This window comes from Sander vitreus, chromosome 12 (genome assembly GCF_031162955.1).
Source record: "Sander vitreus isolate 19-12246 chromosome 12, sanVit1, whole genome shotgun sequence".
Classification (NCBI taxonomy): domain Eukaryota; kingdom Metazoa; phylum Chordata; class Actinopteri; order Perciformes; family Percidae; genus Sander; species Sander vitreus.
Genome location: NC_135866.1, coordinates 15,346,742 through 15,368,162, shown reverse-complemented (window position 1 = coordinate 15,368,162; position 21,421 = coordinate 15,346,742). Strand labels below are relative to the sequence as shown.

The 21,421-nt window shown below is 40.4% G+C and overlaps 1 protein-coding gene across 3 annotated transcripts; it reads right to left on the bottom strand.

Annotated features, from left to right (window-relative positions):
* Window positions 1-12,229: 12,229 nt before the first annotated feature.
* On the bottom strand, window positions 12,230-18,201 carry gata6 (GATA binding protein 6). Of its 3 annotated transcripts, none has more exons than XM_078264345.1 (7): window positions 18,107-18,201; window positions 16,483-17,381; window positions 15,821-15,993; window positions 14,889-15,014; window positions 14,687-14,774; window positions 14,482-14,579; window positions 12,230-14,013 (listed from the first exon to the last, which is right to left on the bottom strand). In XM_078264345.1, the coding sequence occupies exons 2-7, from the start codon at window positions 17,324-17,326 to the stop codon at window positions 13,858-13,860; spliced, it is 1,485 nt and encodes a 494-aa protein (XP_078120471.1). In that variant the 5' UTR covers window positions 17,327-17,381; window positions 18,107-18,201; the 3' UTR covers window positions 12,230-13,857. The 3 variants fall into 3 exon arrangements, with proteins under 3 accessions (XP_078120471.1, XP_078120470.1, XP_078120469.1); XM_078264344.1 differs by lacking the exon at window positions 18,107-18,201 and adding an exon at window positions 17,505-17,703 and having other exon boundaries at window positions 14,482-14,522; XM_078264343.1 differs by lacking the exon at window positions 18,107-18,201 and adding an exon at window positions 17,505-17,702.
* Window positions 18,202-21,421: the final 3,220 nt, after the last annotated feature.

Here is a 21,421-nt window from a genome sequence, read left to right as displayed (position 1 = left end):
GAGCCAGAGAGTTCCATCCTCCTCTGGTTAAAACAACAGCCTTTTCCTAGGAGCTATCGCACTATGACACATGGTCTGATCCAAGAGAGCCGTATTTATTTTCGTATGGGCTACATTTCTTTCCTTTAAGTAATGAATTGAAAAATGAAAAGAAAATGAAAACACAGAGCCTGGTGCTGGGATGTGGAGATGTGTGGGAGAGAGCTGCGTGCACTGTCTCACTGCAAACGGGAAAGGAATGGAGTTGGGCCTAAGGTATCCATGGATAGGAGCTTTCCCCTCATCCTTTCATCCTCTCATCCTTTCATTTTTTGACCCTACAACCTTTCTCTCTGCTGAAGTCATATTTTTAGTCCTCTGTCTCCTAGAAGCAGCCAAGCCTGGGAGGACTGGATGAAGTGGGAGACAGAGAGTAGTGGAGTTCAAGGGAGTGGGGGGGGGGATGTCTTGAGAGCAGTCTAAAAACACTTCATGGCAGAGAGAAGACAGCAACTGTGTCTCTACATGATACTATGAATCTGCATGGGCTTGTGTGTGTGTGTGTGTGTGTGTGTGTGTGTGTGTGTGTGTGTGTGTGTGTGTGTGTGTGTGTGTGTGTGTGTGTGTGTGTGTAGGATATCGGTTAAGGTTGGTAACAGGTCAGCCAAAGAGTTGGGAACAACTCCCCCTCCCCTGCACAACCTCTACAGAACACCTTCTGCAGAAGGGTTAAATAAATGTTAGTGATGTGATAACCAGCCTGTTTGAGGGGCCTCTAGCAGGACATCTAGTAGGACTGCTTGGGTTTCCTCTTTAATGATGTTAAACCACCAGTCTACCAAATCAGCACCCTTCTATCTATTCTTATACATTGCTTTAGGATTTGACAGAATCATGCTAAATACATAAATCAGTGTGTAAAAGCATCCACCGAAGGGTCACAATCTAAAGGTTTTAGCATATCATGAATATTAAAGCAAGAAATTAAAAAACACAAATATTCTTTGAGTGTAGGTGTCAGCTATTGCAACTGAGACCTGTGAAGTGTCCAGTTTTGCAGAAACACATTGTGACAATTGCTGTAGAATGACTGTAATTCAACACTTGACTTACTTTGAATTCAAGGCCAGGATCCTCTCAATCTTGCCAAATAAGTCAGAAGTCAGCAGAACTGTTTCCTCTGTGTTTAAATTAACAAATTACAAGTATGTTTTCTTTTTCTTCAGACTCGGAAGAATGACAAGAATTTAGCCACTTGAGGAACAATGTGAAAGCAACAAGTTTAGGCTGTGATATTTTTTGTCCATGTTACATTACATTGCGATGTACATTTTTTACTTTTCTTTTACTTTACTTTTCCCAGGATTTTGTGTTGATAAGGCGGCTTACCCTTACTGCACATATCATGACGACTATTATTATGTGTTGTATGTGGGCAGTGTACAATTTGGTTGGCTAGTGGCAGTCTCTGCATGCAACATGAGCATGTCAATGCAGAGTAATGCAACAGTCTGTGTACTTTATGTACAGTATGTATATGTATGTATTAGTGCTGTCAGTTAAACACGTTATTAACGGCATTAACGCAAACCCATTATAACGGCGTACATTTTGTTATCGCGAGATTAACGTTCTTTTTGGCCTAGCAAACTTTGTAGTTTTTTTTCACATGCTGTTGCAACAACTAGTAACGTTAGAAAAACTACAACACCACACCGGATCTAGCTAGACCAGAAACAAAACAACAGGCACGCCGTACACACTTGTTTGGGCTTGCGAGCCGGCCAAAGAGTAGTAGGCTAACGTTATGCTTTGAGTGGATGGTGAGCGCGAGACGCCGAAATGGATGCCAATAAGATTCTGAATAGAAAGTTTACTTTTTAAAAGTTGCCAAATGGTTCCATTGACAAGACCAAAGTGATCTGTGTGACCGGATGCTCGGTCAGGTGCAGAGCACTCTGGTCAGGTGCCTTTGTCGTTCTTATTGACGCTAAAAGTCTCCTTTGGCGCTTTAAGTAAACGCGCTTGGTCGGGACTATTGCCGTCCCTTTAGTGCTATAAGTAAACGCGCTTGGTCGGGACTATTGCCGTCCCTTTTGACGCAGTTATGTTAAGGAAAAGGTCGTGGGTGGGCGTACGGTTCCGTTACACGTGGGAAGAACGGGACGGTTGGGTTTAGGAAAGGGTCGTGGGTGGGCGTACGGTTCTGTGACATGCGGGAGGAAAGAAAAAAGCGACTATAGCAAGCGTGATGCGAACCCCGCTCTTCTGGGTGAAAGTCCTGTGTTTGACCCATCCACCACCCCAGCAAACCTCCATATGCGGAAATTCGCCCTTACATACTACTCGCTAAATCCTATCTAACTGCTGCTCTCCCCGGTGCGTTACACAAACACACTGAAAGACACCCTTTTCGTCGCATCAGACGCTGACAGCCACTGTCCAAACGTCCTTATTTTACGTGCGATTAATTGCGAGTTAACTATGAGATTAATGCGATTAATCGCAATTAAATATTTTAATCGTTTGACAGCACTAGTATGTATGTATGTATGTATGTATGTATGTATGTATGTATACACTATGTTGTGTTGAATTATTTAAACAGCTGATACTGTTTGTCAATAAACAAACTTCGGGACAATAAAAATCTATCTTATCTTAATTGCCACCTCGGAGTTCGCTGAAATAATCAAAAGGCAGTAATACAAAAACAAACAAACAAAAACAAAACCACACCACTGGGCCTTACTCCAAAAAGCAGCTTCAGTGAATACTCTGGGTTTGCCATCTTGGGGTTAGTCAACAGAGTTCAGGTTTAGGTTTGGGGTTTGTTTCTGTAACCCGGATCTGATAGTTTTAATCACTATGCCTAAAAGGTTAGCATGTAACATGCACTCACCACCATCATTGTAGAGGGCTGAAAGCATTTTTTTTTTAATGTTTAAGATGTTTGGATTTTGCAAATACTTGTGTAGTAATGTGGAAGAGGATGCTACATTCAATACATTTTTATATTATAACACAAAAAGAAATACACATGTAGCGCTGTAAACTGTCTTTATCTGACAATAAAGTATCATATAAGGTCCCAGTTTCACAAAATGACACAGATAGCAGATATTGGCAATTATGAACATTTTATCACAACTTTCATTTTGGTGTTGAATTTCACAGATTTTCATTTAAAATAAGGAGCACATCATTCGGTACATCATAAAAATGTTGTTAAGCGAGAAAAGCTTTAAAATAAAATTCACCTTCTCTGTCACTCGTCCTTTATTTAGTTCAGTGCCTGTATTTCAAAATCATAATTGAAAAGGTGTCGCAGAGAAGCCTTTACCCAAAATAAATACAGATAAAATAAAATACTGAAATACTAATATACTGTGCATATTACGAATATGCATTAATGAGGTAAAACGGGGGTATCATGAAATATACAATACTCTCTGATGGTACACACCCACAGTAGATTCACCTACAACCTCACTGATCTGACACACAGATACCACAGCAGTGAACAATAGATGGAATTCACCTGATATGACTAATAAAATAATAAAGGAACTTCACATGAAGTATCCTAAAATGTTCCAGTCCTGGTTTTTCATTCCACGTAGGTCTTCACTTTTTCCTGTTTCCCAGTGAAAAACACAGAGGGTGAGGCCTGGAGGTGAGTTTCAGTTCAAAGTTGAAAAGGGCACCACTGAAAAACACTGGCAGGTGTTGAACAAGTGTGGTGCATTTATGATAACACTCAAGTTGCCTTGGTGCTCTTGAACACTGGCTGTAGATTTAGTGTAACTGTAAAAAACAAGGCGGAGAGAGCTATGAAGTGTGTCTGACGTCAAGGTCAGTTTGTAAGTTTGCGTTCAGACTCCTTTACTCAGCTTACATGGCATAACACAGCCACAGTGAAGCTGCAGCAAACAACACAATATCTGTGAGTGGACTGTGGCCGGCCAGTTGAATTGTGCAGTGTAAGTGAAAGCTTGACCTCGTAACTGCTTAGTGTTAATACTGCAGGAATTCACTGGAATTTTGTTTTCATAAATGAGGACAGGAAACGGTAACAGTGGAGGCATAAATCAGGGATTTTTTTTTCTCTCTTCTCAGAATAAGTGACTGCATGAGTGTAATAATAAACATCTCAGGCAGAGATTGATGTTGGATGGGCCTGACTGAAGGCACGTAGTTAGTAATCCGTGCGCGGGCTGTGCCCAGGTTGGGCACCAACTTGCCTCACAATTCCCACATTAATCGCGGGCAAGGCAGGAAGAAATGACAGACATAATTTCCCTGTGATCAAACATCGTTGGTCCGTACATTAACACGGCCGATGCAATCTGCTACTGGGCACAAAATAATTGAATGTGCTGAAATTGGGAACTATTTTGAGGTATTTCCTCTCTTTAGAGCAGCAGGGCAGATTGGCTTAATTAAGGAGGGAAAAACAGGAAGTTTTAAAGTCACGTCTATAATTAATTGGTCGCCTCAGCCAAAGGGTCTGCCTGGTCAGGGGAGCATGAGGAAGCAGCTCTGTTGTTGTGCTCAGTCAATGGGTTCACATAAGACTTAATACAGTCTATGCTACAGGGGATGTTTTTGAAGGAAAACTACATCTTGGATTATATTTTTGTCGATCCGGCCATCAGTTAAAGGTATTTGCTGACATCTTGGAATGAGCAGTCAGACGATCATACAGGGTGAAAACAAGCTTGTAGGAGGTTAAACTAATAAGGTGGTAAAAAGTGTGCGTGCCTGTAATGTTGCTAATCATCCCTCACTGCAAAGGAAAACCGTGAGTGTGCACAAGTGTAACCTGTAACCAGTGGGGAGACTCTCACTACAAGCTGTATCAAATGTATGGCAACGGCTGGGGAGATTTTAATGAGCAGCTGTATGTTCTGTTTGGGAGCCTGCCGTGTGTCAGCCTGTTATTTACTTTAGATGCTCATTTGGTTATCAGGAGCGTTCGTAAGAGGTCTCAGAGGAGAGACGCCCAATCAGCAGTAGGGTTGGGCATCGTTTAGATTTTAACGATTCTGATTCCAATTCCGATTCTTCCTTTCGATTCCTGTTCTTGACGATTCTTGATTCCGATTCTTTGAGGGGTGGAGTTGAAACGGGTCACATGCCTATTTTCACAAATAAGAGGAAAGTTTTATTTTGAGTCAATGGTGGTTTGCAGTTTTGCTGCTTTTTCAACGTAAAATAAAGCCACACTAGAGCACTGCTTACTGTGCTCCAAGGCTGCAACACAACAAGCGCCTGGCCACTTCGGAAACCAAAACTTGCGCATATTAAATTGGGAAGCAATGATCGGATTTGAAACCAAATCCTCTAAACAATTCCAATAAAGAAATGATTCCGATGGAATCGTAATTTTTGAAATGATTCCAAGTAGGAATCGGTTCTCGATGCCCAACCCTAATCAGCAGGCAGGAGAGGAGGGTAACTGGGCTCTTCTTCAGGCTGCTGCATCCTGCAATTCATCCCCGGTCATCACTGTGTGGCTATGCTGCTATCTTGAGCCCTAGATGAAAATGTATTACATTTCAAGTCTTCAGTGAGCCAAATTGTGTTTACACAAGCATACCTCGTTCTAAAGTCTGAGATGCTGCGTTGCATTCTGGGTAGGAGGGGCTGGTAAAATCCCACCAAACTTCATAACCCTCGGTTGACCCAAATGACTAAAGCTATGACTCCATGCAGATACTCCAGAAGCCTGCAGACTTTGAGCTAAACGACTGATACCAGTCAGGAAGGCACCGTTTCCCCCAGCTCTACATCCAAGGCAAACACAGGCACACAAACATAAACATAAAGCGTACATCATGGAGCATGGAAAAAATCCCCCATCTTGGACTCCCTTCATTGTTTGATCTTTTTACACCAGACTTGAACAATACAGATACTGGTAATGGCAAGCTAACACAAAACCTATTTTCACAACATTTAATCAACACGGCATATTTTTTCATCTATCTAAAAACCGAACTTAGTTTTATCTGTTAGTTTTCTCACAATCATGATTGACTTCTGCTCATACATCACCATGCCATGACATAATGATTAGCATATTGCTTGTTGACATATGTTTAATTGATTAAAACAGGCCTGCTGTGATTTCACTGTGTTTTGTTTTCAAAGGCCGGGGTTCTGACAGAAATACTCAGGGAAGTATTGCATTTGGCGTTGAGCTCGGGTTCCCATACACAAGAGCGCTGAACTTAATTCAAAACGCCCTGGACACAAGGCTGACTGTTGGGCTAGTAGGAGAGGAGAGATAGCTGTAACCTTGCATTGAACTCCCAAGAATTTCAGCGTACTCCTTGGATCGTGGCAGCAGAAAATACTTACATGGGTTACATGATTTAGTGGATGAGTTTCAAAGCACAGACTTCTATTCGCCAGAGGGCTTGGTAATTAAATAACATTTCCCTTAGACAGTCACAGAGCTCTTACCTGGAAAAACTGCCATTGCAATTTATTAATATATGGGGTTGATTTGATAGTCAAATTGTGCCAGCCTTGTCACATACATAACATACTTTACTTTATTTCAGAAGCATGAGGGAAACCTTTCTATCATTGAGAGGGAGTTTACTGAAAAGTAAGGGGAACAGAGGAGAAGTAGCAACATGGCGTCATGGCCACAATATCAGCCCCTTTTTGGTGTAATGTTAAATATTATTTTTTATTATTATTTTTAGGGATTATTTTCTATTTTCAACTTCCCATAACAAATCGTGATTCAGCCTATTTTACACAGTCTATGGTTTCAGCCCGCATACCGCTGCCACCTACGGTAAGTTGGTTCATTTTTGTCATAACAGTAATAATAATAGCGTAGTATTTTTTTAGGTCCCTCTTTGCAACTCTATATCACCAGCTCATGAACTCAGCTGCAACGCAGCATATCTGCATGGATTGAAATGAAGTTTTCCAGGGTCACCCAGAGGATGAATTCCACTGACTTTTACTTTGGTGATCCCCTGACCTTTCCTCTTGTGTCACAATGAGATTTGTGTAATTTGTGTTTTTAGTGAAATATCAGCTATTTAATTTAATTTAATAATAAAATGTGCATTCATGTCCTTCTCATGATGAATTGTAATGACATTGGTGATCTTCTGACTTGTCCTTGAGCGCAATGATTATGTCAGTATTTAAAATGTTCCAATGGCCTATAGCTGTATTATGTGTTAAGTGCTAACTACCAAATGTTAGCATGGTAAAACGCTAAACTAAGATGGAGAACATGGTACACATTAACTGCTAAACACCTGCATTGTCAATGTGAGCGTGATAGCATGCTGACATAGCACCTAGCTGAAAGCACAACTGTTGCAGAAAAATACAACAAATACACGTACTGTTGATTGTCTTCTAGAAGTAGAATCTGTTAGAAAACTCTGTATTCTATACTCTCTACTCCTTTAAAAAAAAAATGTTGTCAAGGATTTATCATAAAAACAGAAATGTGTACACACTGCCCCAGGGGGGAGTGGGACTCATTTTCAGCCCTGGAGTTTCATGCCTTAGACCGGCCCACTTCACTTCACGACTGACTATATTAAAACAATGTAATTAAACCTTAGTATATAAGTCTGCAATAGCGCACTGTTCTCTACAGCCTTGTAATTCAGTGTATTTTTTTTTAAATTTCCATTTCAGTGCAAATACAGTAAGATATGTAGACAATGTAAATGTATTATAACAGCTAACAATATTATTATTTACAACAACACAATGATGTTCAACAACATCAGAATATATTTTCTTAGCAAATAGCCTAAGTGTTCACAAATATCCAAACCTTGAAATTAAATAAAAGAATAAATAGTCGTGGGCTTTGTATATTTACTATCCTTATTTCAGTGACAAAAGGCATAATGGATCACTATTGTAATTGTAATCTGATCACGTTTGCTTGTTCACACACTGTGGTCCAACTTAGATTGGCTTAGATGTTCCTTCCACACTGACAGCAGCTTTTTACAAAGCTTTCTGATAAAGTCAACTCAGTTTCATTAATGTAGTGCCGAATCATCTGGCATCATTGATTATCTCATCGCATTTTACTGTATAAAGCAGGTCTACACCATACTCTTAATAATTCTTGTTCTTCTAATATTCACTCAATGAGCAATCCTACCTGCCCACTCTGGAGTCCTGAGCTCATGGCCGGTGCTTGGTACTGGCTCTTCATTTTCACTGTTAGCAGCCAACTGGACAATTAGCTGCTGCTGAGGAAGAAAAAGTTTGATTCAAAAACATAGACCACGTAGACCACGTTGTGTTACAACCGCTAGCATCTTGCACTGCTCCTAACTAGCGTAACGTTAGCTTACCGGTCTCAGCGTCTTCATTTGGCGTTTCACTCTGGCTGGTTTTAATGAAAAAGTAGCTCAGTTTAGCACATCTAGCCACGTCACTTTCAGGAGCTTTCCTTTTTTTAATTGTCGCCTTTTCAGCGCCGTTTTTGCGCTTTCTATTATCCGGTTTTATAGCCTCTTTTTTGCCCACAGTCGCATCCTCCAACAAGCACCGCTGACAGAAGTTCAAGAGGGGACGGTTTGTTTTTGTTATTTAGCAAGGTGCCGTAAATACGTCATCGTTAACCAGGCTGCATGAATGCAGAGAACGGTGGGCTGCAAGGAAAATAAATGTAAAAAGAGTGGGCTGCAAATGCAGGGAGCCTAGGGACAGCATCCATGATATTCAACTATGATTTCAAACCAGTGCCATGACTGAACACCGGCCCTCGCGACCAAACCACCAGACCGGCCCATCCGGGCCTGCACTGCCCATATTCTAAAACAAAGTGTTCCCTACTCTCCTTTACAATGACTAATGTGTGTATGTTTTGTGAGTGCCAGTTTGGCACACTATTCATAGCAGAAAGTTCCCAGCAATCTGCACCTTATTTAGGAGGAACAACATATTGAACAAACACAAAACGTGTTTTTTCACTGGCCAGGCATTTAATCGCAACATCGTTTTATTTGTCTTGAGTGTTTGCATATCAGAGTAGAGCTTTATTTACTGTGCGTGCAGTACCAGATGCTAAAGCAGTCTGTTATATTTCCCCCTAATATATGTGTTATTTCTCAGCAGCATAGTCCTAATTGTTTGATAAGGGATGGAGGATATATGGGCCGCTGAGTTTCTATAAACTAAAGAGCAAATGTAAATGTATCTCCCTTGCATGGATGGCTTCAGTTAAATTGTGGACCTTGATTCTACATCAAGGGAAGAAATTGGAGTTTATCACTTTTCAAACACTCAACCACCTCCTCACTTTATCATCATTGTGGGATTGTTATTCTGAGGGTGTAGTGAGGTCTTTGGCATGTAAAAAAACATAGACAACCACACAATTATAGGTCCCCATGTTTGTTTTTAAGCCTGTATTGTTTCTTTATGTAGCTTCACATTAAAGAAGGCAACTAAATACTCTATATGTAATTGGGTATGGCAAAATGTCATATGTCATGCTATAGTACATTTTCTGAAAAAATCAATTGACACACTATGTTTATGAAGCAATATCTGTGTATAGCTAATTCAGCAAATACAAATACATGAAAAATCTAAGTTCTACCTCCCATTGATGCCAAAATCATAAAAATCCAACATCCCTGTTGGGAAAGCTATATTGATGTGCCAATCCGATACACGGATTATTATTGGTGCCAATACTGACCTTATTACAGTAAGTGGTTCAAGTATCGACCATTATGTGACGGATCCAGGTTAAAAACAGCTTATTTGTCAATGTCATTATACAATTAATTGTTTCCACTATAAGGTATATGTTATTCAGTCATGGTGGCTTACATGAAAATCATTCCAGTGAGTTGTACGCAGTGACGTGTAAAGATTTTAAATTTGGGACAAAAAGGTATCAGGTTGGTACTTGGTGTCAGTGTTGAGGTTTCTGAATATTTTAACAATTATAACAGCAGTTATCAACACACAACACACACACACACACACACACACACACACACACACACACACACACACACACACACACACACACACACACGTAGTACACTAGTGTCATTCATTCCAACACCCAACCTTCCCCGAACACACTCCCACTGTTTCTGTAATAAGTAACACTGACTATACATAGTGATGGAGCCAAACATTTCACTGTCATTTATTATTTATAGTAACTGCTGATTTACGTATTATTAGAAAGAGAGAATTTGGGTTTCTCATCATTACTTGCACTGAACCATCCCATTGTGTGTAACAAACTTCCTGTGAGTGAGGCTGTGAGATATATTTACAGGGGTGGAGGAAGTGCCTTTAATTCTTTCCTATAGGCGTTGATATGATGCTAACTGAGATGCAAAATGCTGTGTGGACACAGCTTTGAAAGCACAGTTTGGCTTTCAATGAATCTAACAAGATGAATGAATCACAAAATAATAATCCAGAACAATAAAGGATTTACTGTATATACACAAACCCTCTTTCTATTAGAGATCTTTTGATGGTACTCCAAATCTGAAAAGACTCAACTAGCAGGACGGCTATCGTGTTTTTAAGTGCTGTTTCTCCCAGAATGTGCCCCCGTGTCTGTCGAGGAAACCCAAAAGGGCTGAGTCAGAGATCCCATCTCTTCCGGAGGCAGGGCCAGCAGTGCTCTCCTTTGAAAGGCAACATGAAAAGATCAACGGGCATCTCCTGAGGGAGACACTGGGCCATGCTGTGCTGCTGCCTCATGGCATAACAGCCCTGGGGCCTGTAGTCTGCTGCTGCCGGTTAGCATGTGCTGTTTACTTTGGGAGGACTTTCAACCCTGTGCAGCCATCAAGATCTCTGCATTCTCCCTCTTTGTCTGTCTACGTCTATCACAGCTATACCCTTCTCTTTTCCCCTCTTTCCAGCTTTTTGATCAATTATCACCAATACTTATATTCCCACTATGTCCCAAAAGCTGCAACTCTGTGACAAACATCATTCACAATTACTTTCCATCCCTTTGCAGATAATAACTACGAGTTTTCCGTTTGCATCACTCTGTGTGAATGTGTAGGTTGATGTGACCCTCATCTCTACGAACATCCATCCACATGAGAGCGCAGGGAGGATTTCTGTGCTGTTGTGTTTATATTTCCTCCCTTGCAGCACCATGGATACCAGTCAGACAGTGCCAAGGTAGGACCACCTCATAAATTGAGAAACCTATAAATATTTGCTCATGTTTTGAGTTCAACACTAGTTTGCATTTACATAGCGGAAGGTGGTTCAGTAATTTATTTGCGCTGAAGCTCAAGGACTTAATGCCTGGTGGTCTCGTGTATAAATTGTGTTTTATATAATACCCATCAGCCAATGAATACAGGGCAAACGTTTCCATTTGCCGTTTACATCCAAACTCGACAGTAAGTACAAGTAACAAGTAACACTAACACTAAAAAAAACTAAACTTTATGATAGATGATCTTTGGCTAAAACAAATGGCTGTGGCTGTATCATTCTAATAAAATGTCAAAAGGTTTGATCTTTTTCAAAAGAAAGAAAAAGAAGTACAACTACAATGTTCATCTCCAAACTGTGGATGTGGCTGTTGTGTTGTGTAGCACATTCCTCCACACTCAATAAATTCGGCTTAATCAATATGTCAAAGAGCTGACAGATAACACTAAGCCCAGACATAAATCTTTAGCATCTCTAAAATCTTTTCATGTGGTATTACTCACAGGCCATATTCGCTTAAGTACAGTAAACATTGTGACAGGTACTTTGAGCTGCTGGTTCAAGAGGACACAGGAAAGTGGATTGTGCTTTAAGCCTTCAGGGGCCGGTATAGAAAAGAAAAACTCTTAAGTAAAAAGAACTGTCAGGAAGAATAAAGACTTGCTTTAATGAAACATAAACAGAATGTGGAAGCAAGCCACCCGAAAAAAAAGCTGGAAATCAAAATCTGCAAGAATAATTTTCGGTTTGAGATGCAATTTTCAATTGGTTCTTTTCCCCCAGGAAATCCTTGCATTGCATTAGCTGGTCTCCCCCCTTTGTGTGCTTCCCTCCCAATCATGAAAACATCTGAGAAAATAAAGCAAGTTTTTGTTCCGCCAGAGAAATGGGGAGCTAAAGCATGGCTATGATTGCCTCACACAAAAGTATGCCTGAGTAATATTAATATTATGCAAGAACACGGCTCTTTCCACAACTTCAAAAATACAGATTTTTTTCTTTAAAACACAGGGTAACTGATTCATTTGCATCACCATAACAATTTATTGGACTGAAATTTAAATAAAATAAATTTCTTATATATAACAAAAAAAAAAAAAAAACAGCAAAAGAATTATGCTAAAATAAACATGATATTTCAAAAAAATAAATAAGTCCAGAAGAATGAATGACAAGGCCTTTTTGGATGGAGCAAGTTGTAAGAGAAAAAAATGGAAAAATAAGATAACAAAAAACCCTCTTTACACCAAGTTTCACATGTAACTCATCAGATTGCCTTTAGGTTTAAATCACCCCATGATTGTGTTGTGGCCTGAAGTGGCTTTTTGAGACTCCACCCACACCACTGCTGGAGGACACGGAGACAAACGGTGTGGAAAAATCCAATATCACCTCTTGAATTTTGATTTTGCATGCCACCTATGCAGCTGTGTTTTTATTTCCTTTTTCAATTGTCCACTTCAACACCTCATTATGTTACTACTGGGTCATTACACTCCCTTTAATCCTCACACAGATTAATCAAAGACATCAGAGTAACATGAATTTGTTCAGAGGTGACCTCACTCTCCAGTTTGGTCTAATTTTGGTATAAAATGATGCAATAGTACATGCTTGCATTGTGAAAGGTTCACAGTTTATAGTGAGTCAGGTAGTGCAGCCAATTGTCTTCTTTTGCAGTGTATGTCTTGTAACATAAAGGTCTGTAGGCCCACAGCTATTCTGAGTGTGCTTTGATCATACAAGCCATCCAACTGCGTTACATTTAAAAGAGTTTTTGTAGCTCTGCTTTGAGAATAGTACCTTAATGCTACCCAACAGCTGACAACATTTCAGTATCAAAAATTAGTCTGAAAGAGTTGATTATTTGCACGTTTTAGTAAATAATTAAACAAAACAACTAGATGACATAGTCGTTTATACCCTGTTTAAACCAAACTAGTTTCAGTCAAATACAGTAAGAGCTTTCAGTGGAAAACATGTGCACATTCAACACTACTGTACTACAAACAACCACTTATAAAGGGAAAAAAATTACAAAAGCAGACATCAGAATGGTTGAACTTCTACTCTATATTGATATTTTATTAACAATCATAGCCATGTTTTCAACAATGGAAGATTTATAAATATTTTTTTCTTTTGATTGATAAAAGTTGTCTTGGCACTTGTGGCATGATTCCAGTTGAGGAAAGAAAAAAAAAAAATCTAAATGTCCTTAAAGAATATAGCGCTTTATGAAGCTGTGGTATCCAATCAACAGCATTTTCTTCAGAGAGGAAATCCGTTATGTACATGATGAATTTATTTTAAGAAACAAGATGTGGTTCTGTGCCATGGTGGAAGGGAGAGATAATGAATGTATGACAGGTCCAGAAACCATCCAAAACAGGTCACATGATTGATCATCTGGCCTGGCGATTCCCTTTGTTTTTTTAAGGCAACAAGATCCCCCACGCCAATCTGGAAACCAATCCCAGCTATTCCATGCTCGGTTGAAGCTTGCAGTGTGACTGAAGGTCGCCTAACACCCTGTCCGACACTTCTTGCATCAGCTGCAAGGAAGGAAACAAACATTGCCCCCCTGATACTTCCACATTAGCATCCAGACAGAGGGGCCAGGGATTGCTGTCCTCCGAAAGATTTAGATGTTCAAGCTAAGGCCATGGGGCACCAGGGTTCACCCCTCACTGAAGCTACATCTGATGGCTGGGACAGACCCACGCTGGTGTACAGGCCGTCCTGTCCCGGGTACTTCACCGCTGAGCCGGTTACCTCCCCTGAGCTGGACAGCACAGACGAACTGACCTACAACACCAAAGTAAATATGCATTATTAGCCTCATTGTATTTTCAAAGCAGATATTTCTTCTATACAGTAGAATAAGCACTTTGGAACGCGATTTATGTTTGGCTTTTGGACTGAGATCCCCCCAAAAAAACACCAAATCCTGAGCAATGTGATTCTAATCTCACTGTATTATTATGGTGAAACATGCCTAGTGTAAGCAGCAGTCAGCAGCACAGAGCATCAGTCAGTGTGCATGTGTTCTTTTTAGCAAAACACCTGCTGTGGCAAATGCTTCAATTTGTTGATTACAAAATATTCAACCCTGAGGATCCATCAAGGACAGTTTTACAATAAAAATAACTGTAAGAATGGTATTTTCAAATTAATTATTTCAGGTTTTATTAAAAACAAACTTCTGTGCCACATCACACAAATGAAGTAGAGCAGAAGAAATTTCATAATACAGTAAGGAGAAGAGAGTCTTACCCCTGACACCTGTCCGGAAGGAGAGCTGGTTTTCGAGCAATCTTCGGAATTAGATGAAGATGTGGATGTGGGAGTCATAGAGACAGAGTTGTTATTTCCTAAAAAATATATATAAAATATATATTTCTGAGATCATATTATAAAAAAGCAACATTTTGATCATTATTATCCACAGGAATATGCACAGTCATTATCAGTGACTCACCAGAGGATCCCTTTGTTTTATTCAAGGTCTTTGGTTTTCTTTTTCTTGTCTGGATTCCCTCTTTCTTCATGGCGAGCGGCCGAGGTACCTGTAGATTTGATGATTTTTGGAGACCAATTCATTATTTTAAATTTGTGTTGATTTATCAAAGTGGGTATAAGGCCTACGTTTGAAATAAATGTGAAATACAATCTCGACTCACCCCGTGTAATTTTGTGTAGAGCCCACACGCGTTACAAACTGGCTCTCCCTCCGCGTTTCTGCGCCACAAAGTGGTCGTGCTGGTTTGACAATTAGCGCAGGACAGGCCGATTCTTCTGGACGTTGACTGGTGACAAAAATATAACACTGAATTAATGATTATAATCAATACAAAATGTTTAGAGTAGGATGTGATATTAATAAAACAGCCTTTTTCTCAGTTAAAGAAAATGTTTTAATAGTGAAAGCCACACTCCACTAATTTCATTACAAATTGACCTTTCATGTCCTGTTTCCTAACAACAATACGGGCCCTACTATTATCTCCATGCCATTTACGCACGGCTTTTATACGTGACATCAGATTCCTAGGAAAAACTGTGCGTAATGCGCGTAATGGCACCAGGAAAAGAGTTGCCCTTGTTGTCATCCATTAAGATTAAATTACCCAACAGAAGCACTGGTGACAGAGTAAGTGCCTGATTAATTACGTTAACAATGTAACATGTGTGGTTTTAATCCAATTAAATCAGTGCCTTCAATTCCTTTAAAATAAATTATGGGAAATTTACTAACTGACCTCTTCGCGAGCAAATCTTTCAATCCCGCATCAGCGTCATTTCTATGATTGGTGGCTGATAAATGAATATTATTGGGTAATAATGTCATCAATTTGCACAAAAGGCAGACACTTAAATATCAAATATATGTGTTGGGATGTATTTTACAAATATATATATAATGACCATTTTACATGATCAGTCACATATAACACACTTATATAATAAGACCAAAATAATTAGAACATTTAAAATCAAATCTGACCTATATGCATATGCGTCTATTTACTGCATCAGACATTTATCATCGGTGATAACCTCCAGCCATTGTTTGAAACGATTAGGCAGGATATTGAGCGGTTAAGTGGCTTACCGTCCGTTTCTGTGGTTTAATTAATGGCCGGCTCAGCCCATTCATTTTGCTGTAAAGGCCGCAGGCGTTGCAGAGAAAGTGGCCCGTGCCGTCGCGCCTCCAGAGCGGCGTGGAGATGGAACCGCAGTTCACGCACTCTCTGCTCTCCCCCATGTCGTCGAGAATATCTGAAACTAAAAACAAAGACTTAAATCAGCATAAAGCACAGCTTTAAAACATGAAAATCTGCCCACAGGTTGTCATTTCCATGAGGGACATTAGTGTAGGCTACAAGGTGAAGCAAATTAAATCAGATTCACGGATTCCATGTTATAAACCTGACACACTTTCAATATCTTTATGCGCACAGAGGCCTAGTTTTATTCTTGCAGAATCTCACGCACGTGGCCTTTCAGACAAAACCTGGTCCAATGTTATAGGGATATTATGTTTGTGGTACTTCATTAAACATTGTTTGGATAGGTTAATTCTTTTTGATCTTTTGAGCTCTGGCCTCCACAGGGAGATCAGGTTATGTTACAAAAGCGCACTGCAGTTTCAGTGCTTTGCCCAAAGACACTTTTGACACAAGGTTGCATGTTTGATTAAAGGAATGTAATCATGATCCCAGACAGCGAGAATGAACATTATTCCATCACTATGTCCTCCTTTACTTTGCATACCTCCGTTTGGTCCTCGAATCAAGGGCGCGCCTCTGCTCTGCAAGGTGTGCAGCATGGTATTATCAAAAGGTCCCCCGGTCCAAGGCGAGGGCAGCTGGGACAGCTGTGGTGCGTAAGGAGAGTATGGACTCGCGTAGGTCCCGCTGAGGGGCCGAGAGAGGCCGTACTGGTCTCTGCTGCTCACATTCAGCGTGTTACTGTAGCCGGTGTCCCGGGGCGTCCCGTTATTGATGGGTGGGCTCGGAGGGTAGTGGAACCGACTGGAGGTGTGAGGGCTCCCGGTGCTGTATGAAGGGCTCTCCGGTGCGGGCTGCGACCAGACCGAGTGGCTGGAGACTGCGTGACTGGGCTGCGCAGAGCCGCTGGCCTGCAGATATGAGAGGCTGGGTATCATTGGGCCCACCCGGGAGCTGGGGACATACACGGGGGAGTTGGGGTTGGAGTGCATATAACCACCAGAGGATGAATCATATCCAGTCTGGCTCTGGGCTGCGGCGATGGCCAGTGTTTGGTACATGTCGCTCGGGTCCACCAGCAAGCTCGCCTTGTGCGCTGCGCTGGAGAGGACGAGTTTGCTGCCCTGGTCTAAATCCGTAAACAGCGGGATGTCCTCGGCAGTCAGCGTATTGTTATGGTGTCCGAAGTGAACGTAGGAGTGTAGTGATCTGCCGTCGGAGCGGCGGTGCCCCAGTGCGTCAAGGTCGATCGGAGGTGTCCTCAGCTCATCCGAGGTGGGACCGTCCCTCCTGTTGTCACCGGGCAGGTAGGTCTGTTCAGCCGGTGACCCTGGGCTGCTGGATACTTCTCGCTTGACCATGGACCAGCTGTTTTCGCCCAGGTCCATCCAGGAGCACTTTCCATACACTGGGTTAATAAAAATCGTCAGGGAGTAGTCTACCCTGTAACAAAAAAGAGTTGGGACCATTAGGATTAAATCAGAAGAAAATAGGTGTTACTCATGTGGTGCCAAAATATAGGAAACTGAGTTCAAAATGTGTCCCTATAAAAATCTTCATACAAACATTTTCTGGAGAAATGCAAATCCACTTCTGATGCACCGCTCGCTTTCATCTTTAAAAGAGTAGTCTAGATTTCCACAATAAAAACTAACAAACTATGAATCTGACTAGGCTGACTTCGTGTCATCTATAGGCTAATTCCAATAAAACACATCCAATCCGCAGTGACTGCCATATTCCCATCAAGCGCTAAAAAGAGTCACTGTTCCGTCCATGTCAAATCTCTGTCCTCTCTCACACACACACACACACACACACAATATCGCTCTCTCTCTCTCTCTCTCTCTCTCTCTCTCTCTCACACACACACACACACACACACACACACACACACACACACACACACACACACACACACACACACACAACAGATAGGAAACAAAACGCAATATGTCTTCACAGCAAAATAGATAACCGTTTGATAAGACCCAAAAGAGATAAGGGCTGAGAGGCAGGCTGGAGCGATAAAACAATACCCCGAAATGATGATGTATGTCTTGTTGCGCTCAACGCCGAAAGTTTTAACCAGCCGTGTGGCATGGGGGAGAAAATACAGTAGGTTTAGAGAGAAATAGAGGAGCCATTAGTCGCTTTCCACCACATACCTGCTAGTTGTGTGCCATAGGTCGCAAGCAAAGTTCCTAATAGTGAGCCGCTGCTTCTCCTGGAAGTAATGGGAAACGTTAGTGCGGTCCGACAAGGTTTATGAGAGGAGGCGCTTCTGATGGCTGCGGCTGCTGGAGGCGGACCAATCATGTGCGTGAGTGGCTGGAAACACGACGGGGGTGCCAGCCTATAAACTCCTCCAATCAATCACACAGAGAAACAGAGAGAAAGAGAGAGAGAGAGAGGGAGGGGGGGTTGTCTTGATCAAGTCTGAAACGTATAGGCCTACTAATTTGTAAATGCAATCAGGATTTAGAGAGTTTTCGGCTTTGGGCAGAGATGGAGCTCCACCCCTTCTCATCTGTTTTAATTTTAATTTGATCAAATGTAATTCCTAATCAATACCTATAACGACCTATCTAACCCTAAATATTATATTTTTCAGTATATTGTAATGCTGCTATAAAGTTGGTTTAAATTAGTCTACTGATATTTATTCAAAACCTTTTGCTGATTATAATGGTGGAATGTAACTAAATAGCCTACGTTCAATCAACTACTGAACAAGTACAAGTTTGGAATACTTTTACTTCACTTGAGTGCTTCCAATTTATTTTACTTCTACTTCAATACATTTTGGAAGAAAATAGATGTACGGCACTTATAAACATATACATATGGTCGTTAAATAAAATAGACACATTTCTAAAATTAAACTGCCCGACAAAATTAATCAAAATGAACTGACCGACTACAACTGTAAAATGCTGCTTCCACATGAATGTACCATTAACAATAATCCAGTAATATACTATATAACTCACTGTGTTTGTCTGCTTTGAAAATAGCCTATGTTATAATATTATAATACCTCTGTACTTTAGGCCAGTTTTGTAATGGAGTATTTTCACACTGTTACTACATAGACTTTGGTCAGATATCTGAAAACCACCACTGGCTGATTATTAAACTTTAGTTATTTAAGATGACTTTGATTAATAACTGCTGACTAAATCCACGATTACCACCAACTGTAGGCTATTTTTTGTGCTACATGGATATGGATCATTGTGTGTAGCCGTTTAAAAATATGAATCAGCTAATATAATATATTTTCTCAAATGGTAATGTGAAAAATTCAATATAGGCTTTTGTATGCGTATTTTTTAATTTCCGCTTCCATTCTGATGGATCTGAAGGTACAAGTCTTGATGAGGCCTAATGTCCTCTTTGTTTATTCTCTATGTTCACCGCAGTGAACAATGAATCCCCTCCTTTAGTTTATTTAAGTCAGACGCTTTCATTCAGGATTAAATGGCTTGAGTTGTATAACAGCACAAACTAGGCTACTCCGCGCGTCTCTGCTTCGCTTTGAACCGCGATGATTCGTTCAACCAGAATATACATTGCGGTGAGTGAAGTGATCAAAAGTAGCGAGGTGTCAATTGAATCATTTACTCATTTACAGGTCGTCCTTTTGCGTGTTCACAGAGGTTAACAAATAGCTCCCCGGTTCATCACACTCCCAACCATTCAATAGGTATTTGTGTCTGTTTACATTTGGTCTGGATGGGAGATAGCTGACAGAGCTGCACAGAGACCTGAGGACTCCACCATTTAAGTATTACTACTACTACACTGACTGCAGCCTAGTCCACTGACGTCTATATTTTTTTCTTCCAATATCACTACTGCTGCTATATGGGTCACTACAATACAGACTGTGCTGTAGGGGAGGACTCCAACATTTACTATTAATGTAACATTAATATAACATGTACTATTAATATTACTACTTATGTTATTGCCCATTCGAGTCTGCACTGTAGAGACAGCAGTAGGCTACTCACCGATGAATTGCTAATTTACCACGCAGGCTGTATATAGGCCTGTATGCAGAGCTGGACCCACACTTTAGCCTAATACTAATGTATTGCTAATATTAATTAGGCTATTATTATAATCCGAAATTAGTAACATTTTTTCAACACTACCACTGCTAATTACAACTATTATTATTAGGCCTACATATAGTGCCACCACTGTTTCTATGGCTACAGTTTCTACTACTAGCCTTCCACATTTGAGCCAATAGAGCCCATACTGCTACAAATATCATTATTAGCCTGCCACTGCCATTTTTTTTTATACTACTCCATATTATTATTATTTCGTCCATTGTCACATACTACTGTGCTACTGCTATATTATTCAGCTACTACTACTGATACTATTACAAATTTAGTTTTACATGTAATAGTGCTTCTATTATAATTGCTTCTTTTTAAGAGCATCTTTATTTTTGGCATATGTATAACTACGCCCATCACTGGGGGCCCATTGCTGAGTCAAGTATTATATTCATGCATGCAGACACACTGTGCTATCCTGTAGGTCTCTTGGCTTCTGCCTGCTCTCAATTCAATCTGGACACATCTGACAGCCAATGAGATTTTGGAGATGTGATTTTATCAGAGGGAGTAACCAAACCATGCGCTACTGTCTCTCATCCCACCGTCTCAGTGAGCAGTTGTCAGGGAGGTGCGAGAATACAAAATCCTATTTGTTTTTTTTCTTCTCCTTTCTCCCCCCTCCACTTCTCTGACTTCTTATTCTTCAGTGGCTGCGGAGCCTCCAGTTGATAAATGAGGTGTTTTCGCAGTGATGTCAAAGTGTGCTGCTCTGACACGGAGCCTGTGAGGAGAAGTGGCAGGACGCCGCCCTGTCTCCACATTTATCCACAGACGGTCAAACACTGTGGGCCTGCATGGATGTCAGCCAAGGGAAAGAGCCACAGGCCTATAATCTAATTATCTTTTTCATAAATGAACTGGAAAACGAAATGTATATATCTTACAATTGTAGGCCAATAGCACTACTGTGACTGCTACCAACAACAACAACAACAACAACAACAACATTAATAATAATAATAATAATAATAATAATAATAATAATAATAATAATAATAATAATAATAATACAGTATAGATTATTATATTAGTAGGCTATATTATTAGGCTATAAATAAGCATTAGATTACATTGCATTTACGTATGAGAAATGTAGTTTATTCTATCAGTAATAATTCTACTGCTCCCATTCCGAGTATACTATTTTACAATAGTATAAGACTATAGCAATATTAGTTTCGTCAGCAACAATCAACAATTTAAAGATAAATTCTAACCACTCGTAATATTAATTTACATTTTAAAGGCTCTGTTTCTTTGTAAAAAATGAGTTTGTATTGTTGTTGATTTTATCCAGAAGACCATGGCCACAGTTTATTCGGAATACTGTTTGTTTCTTTC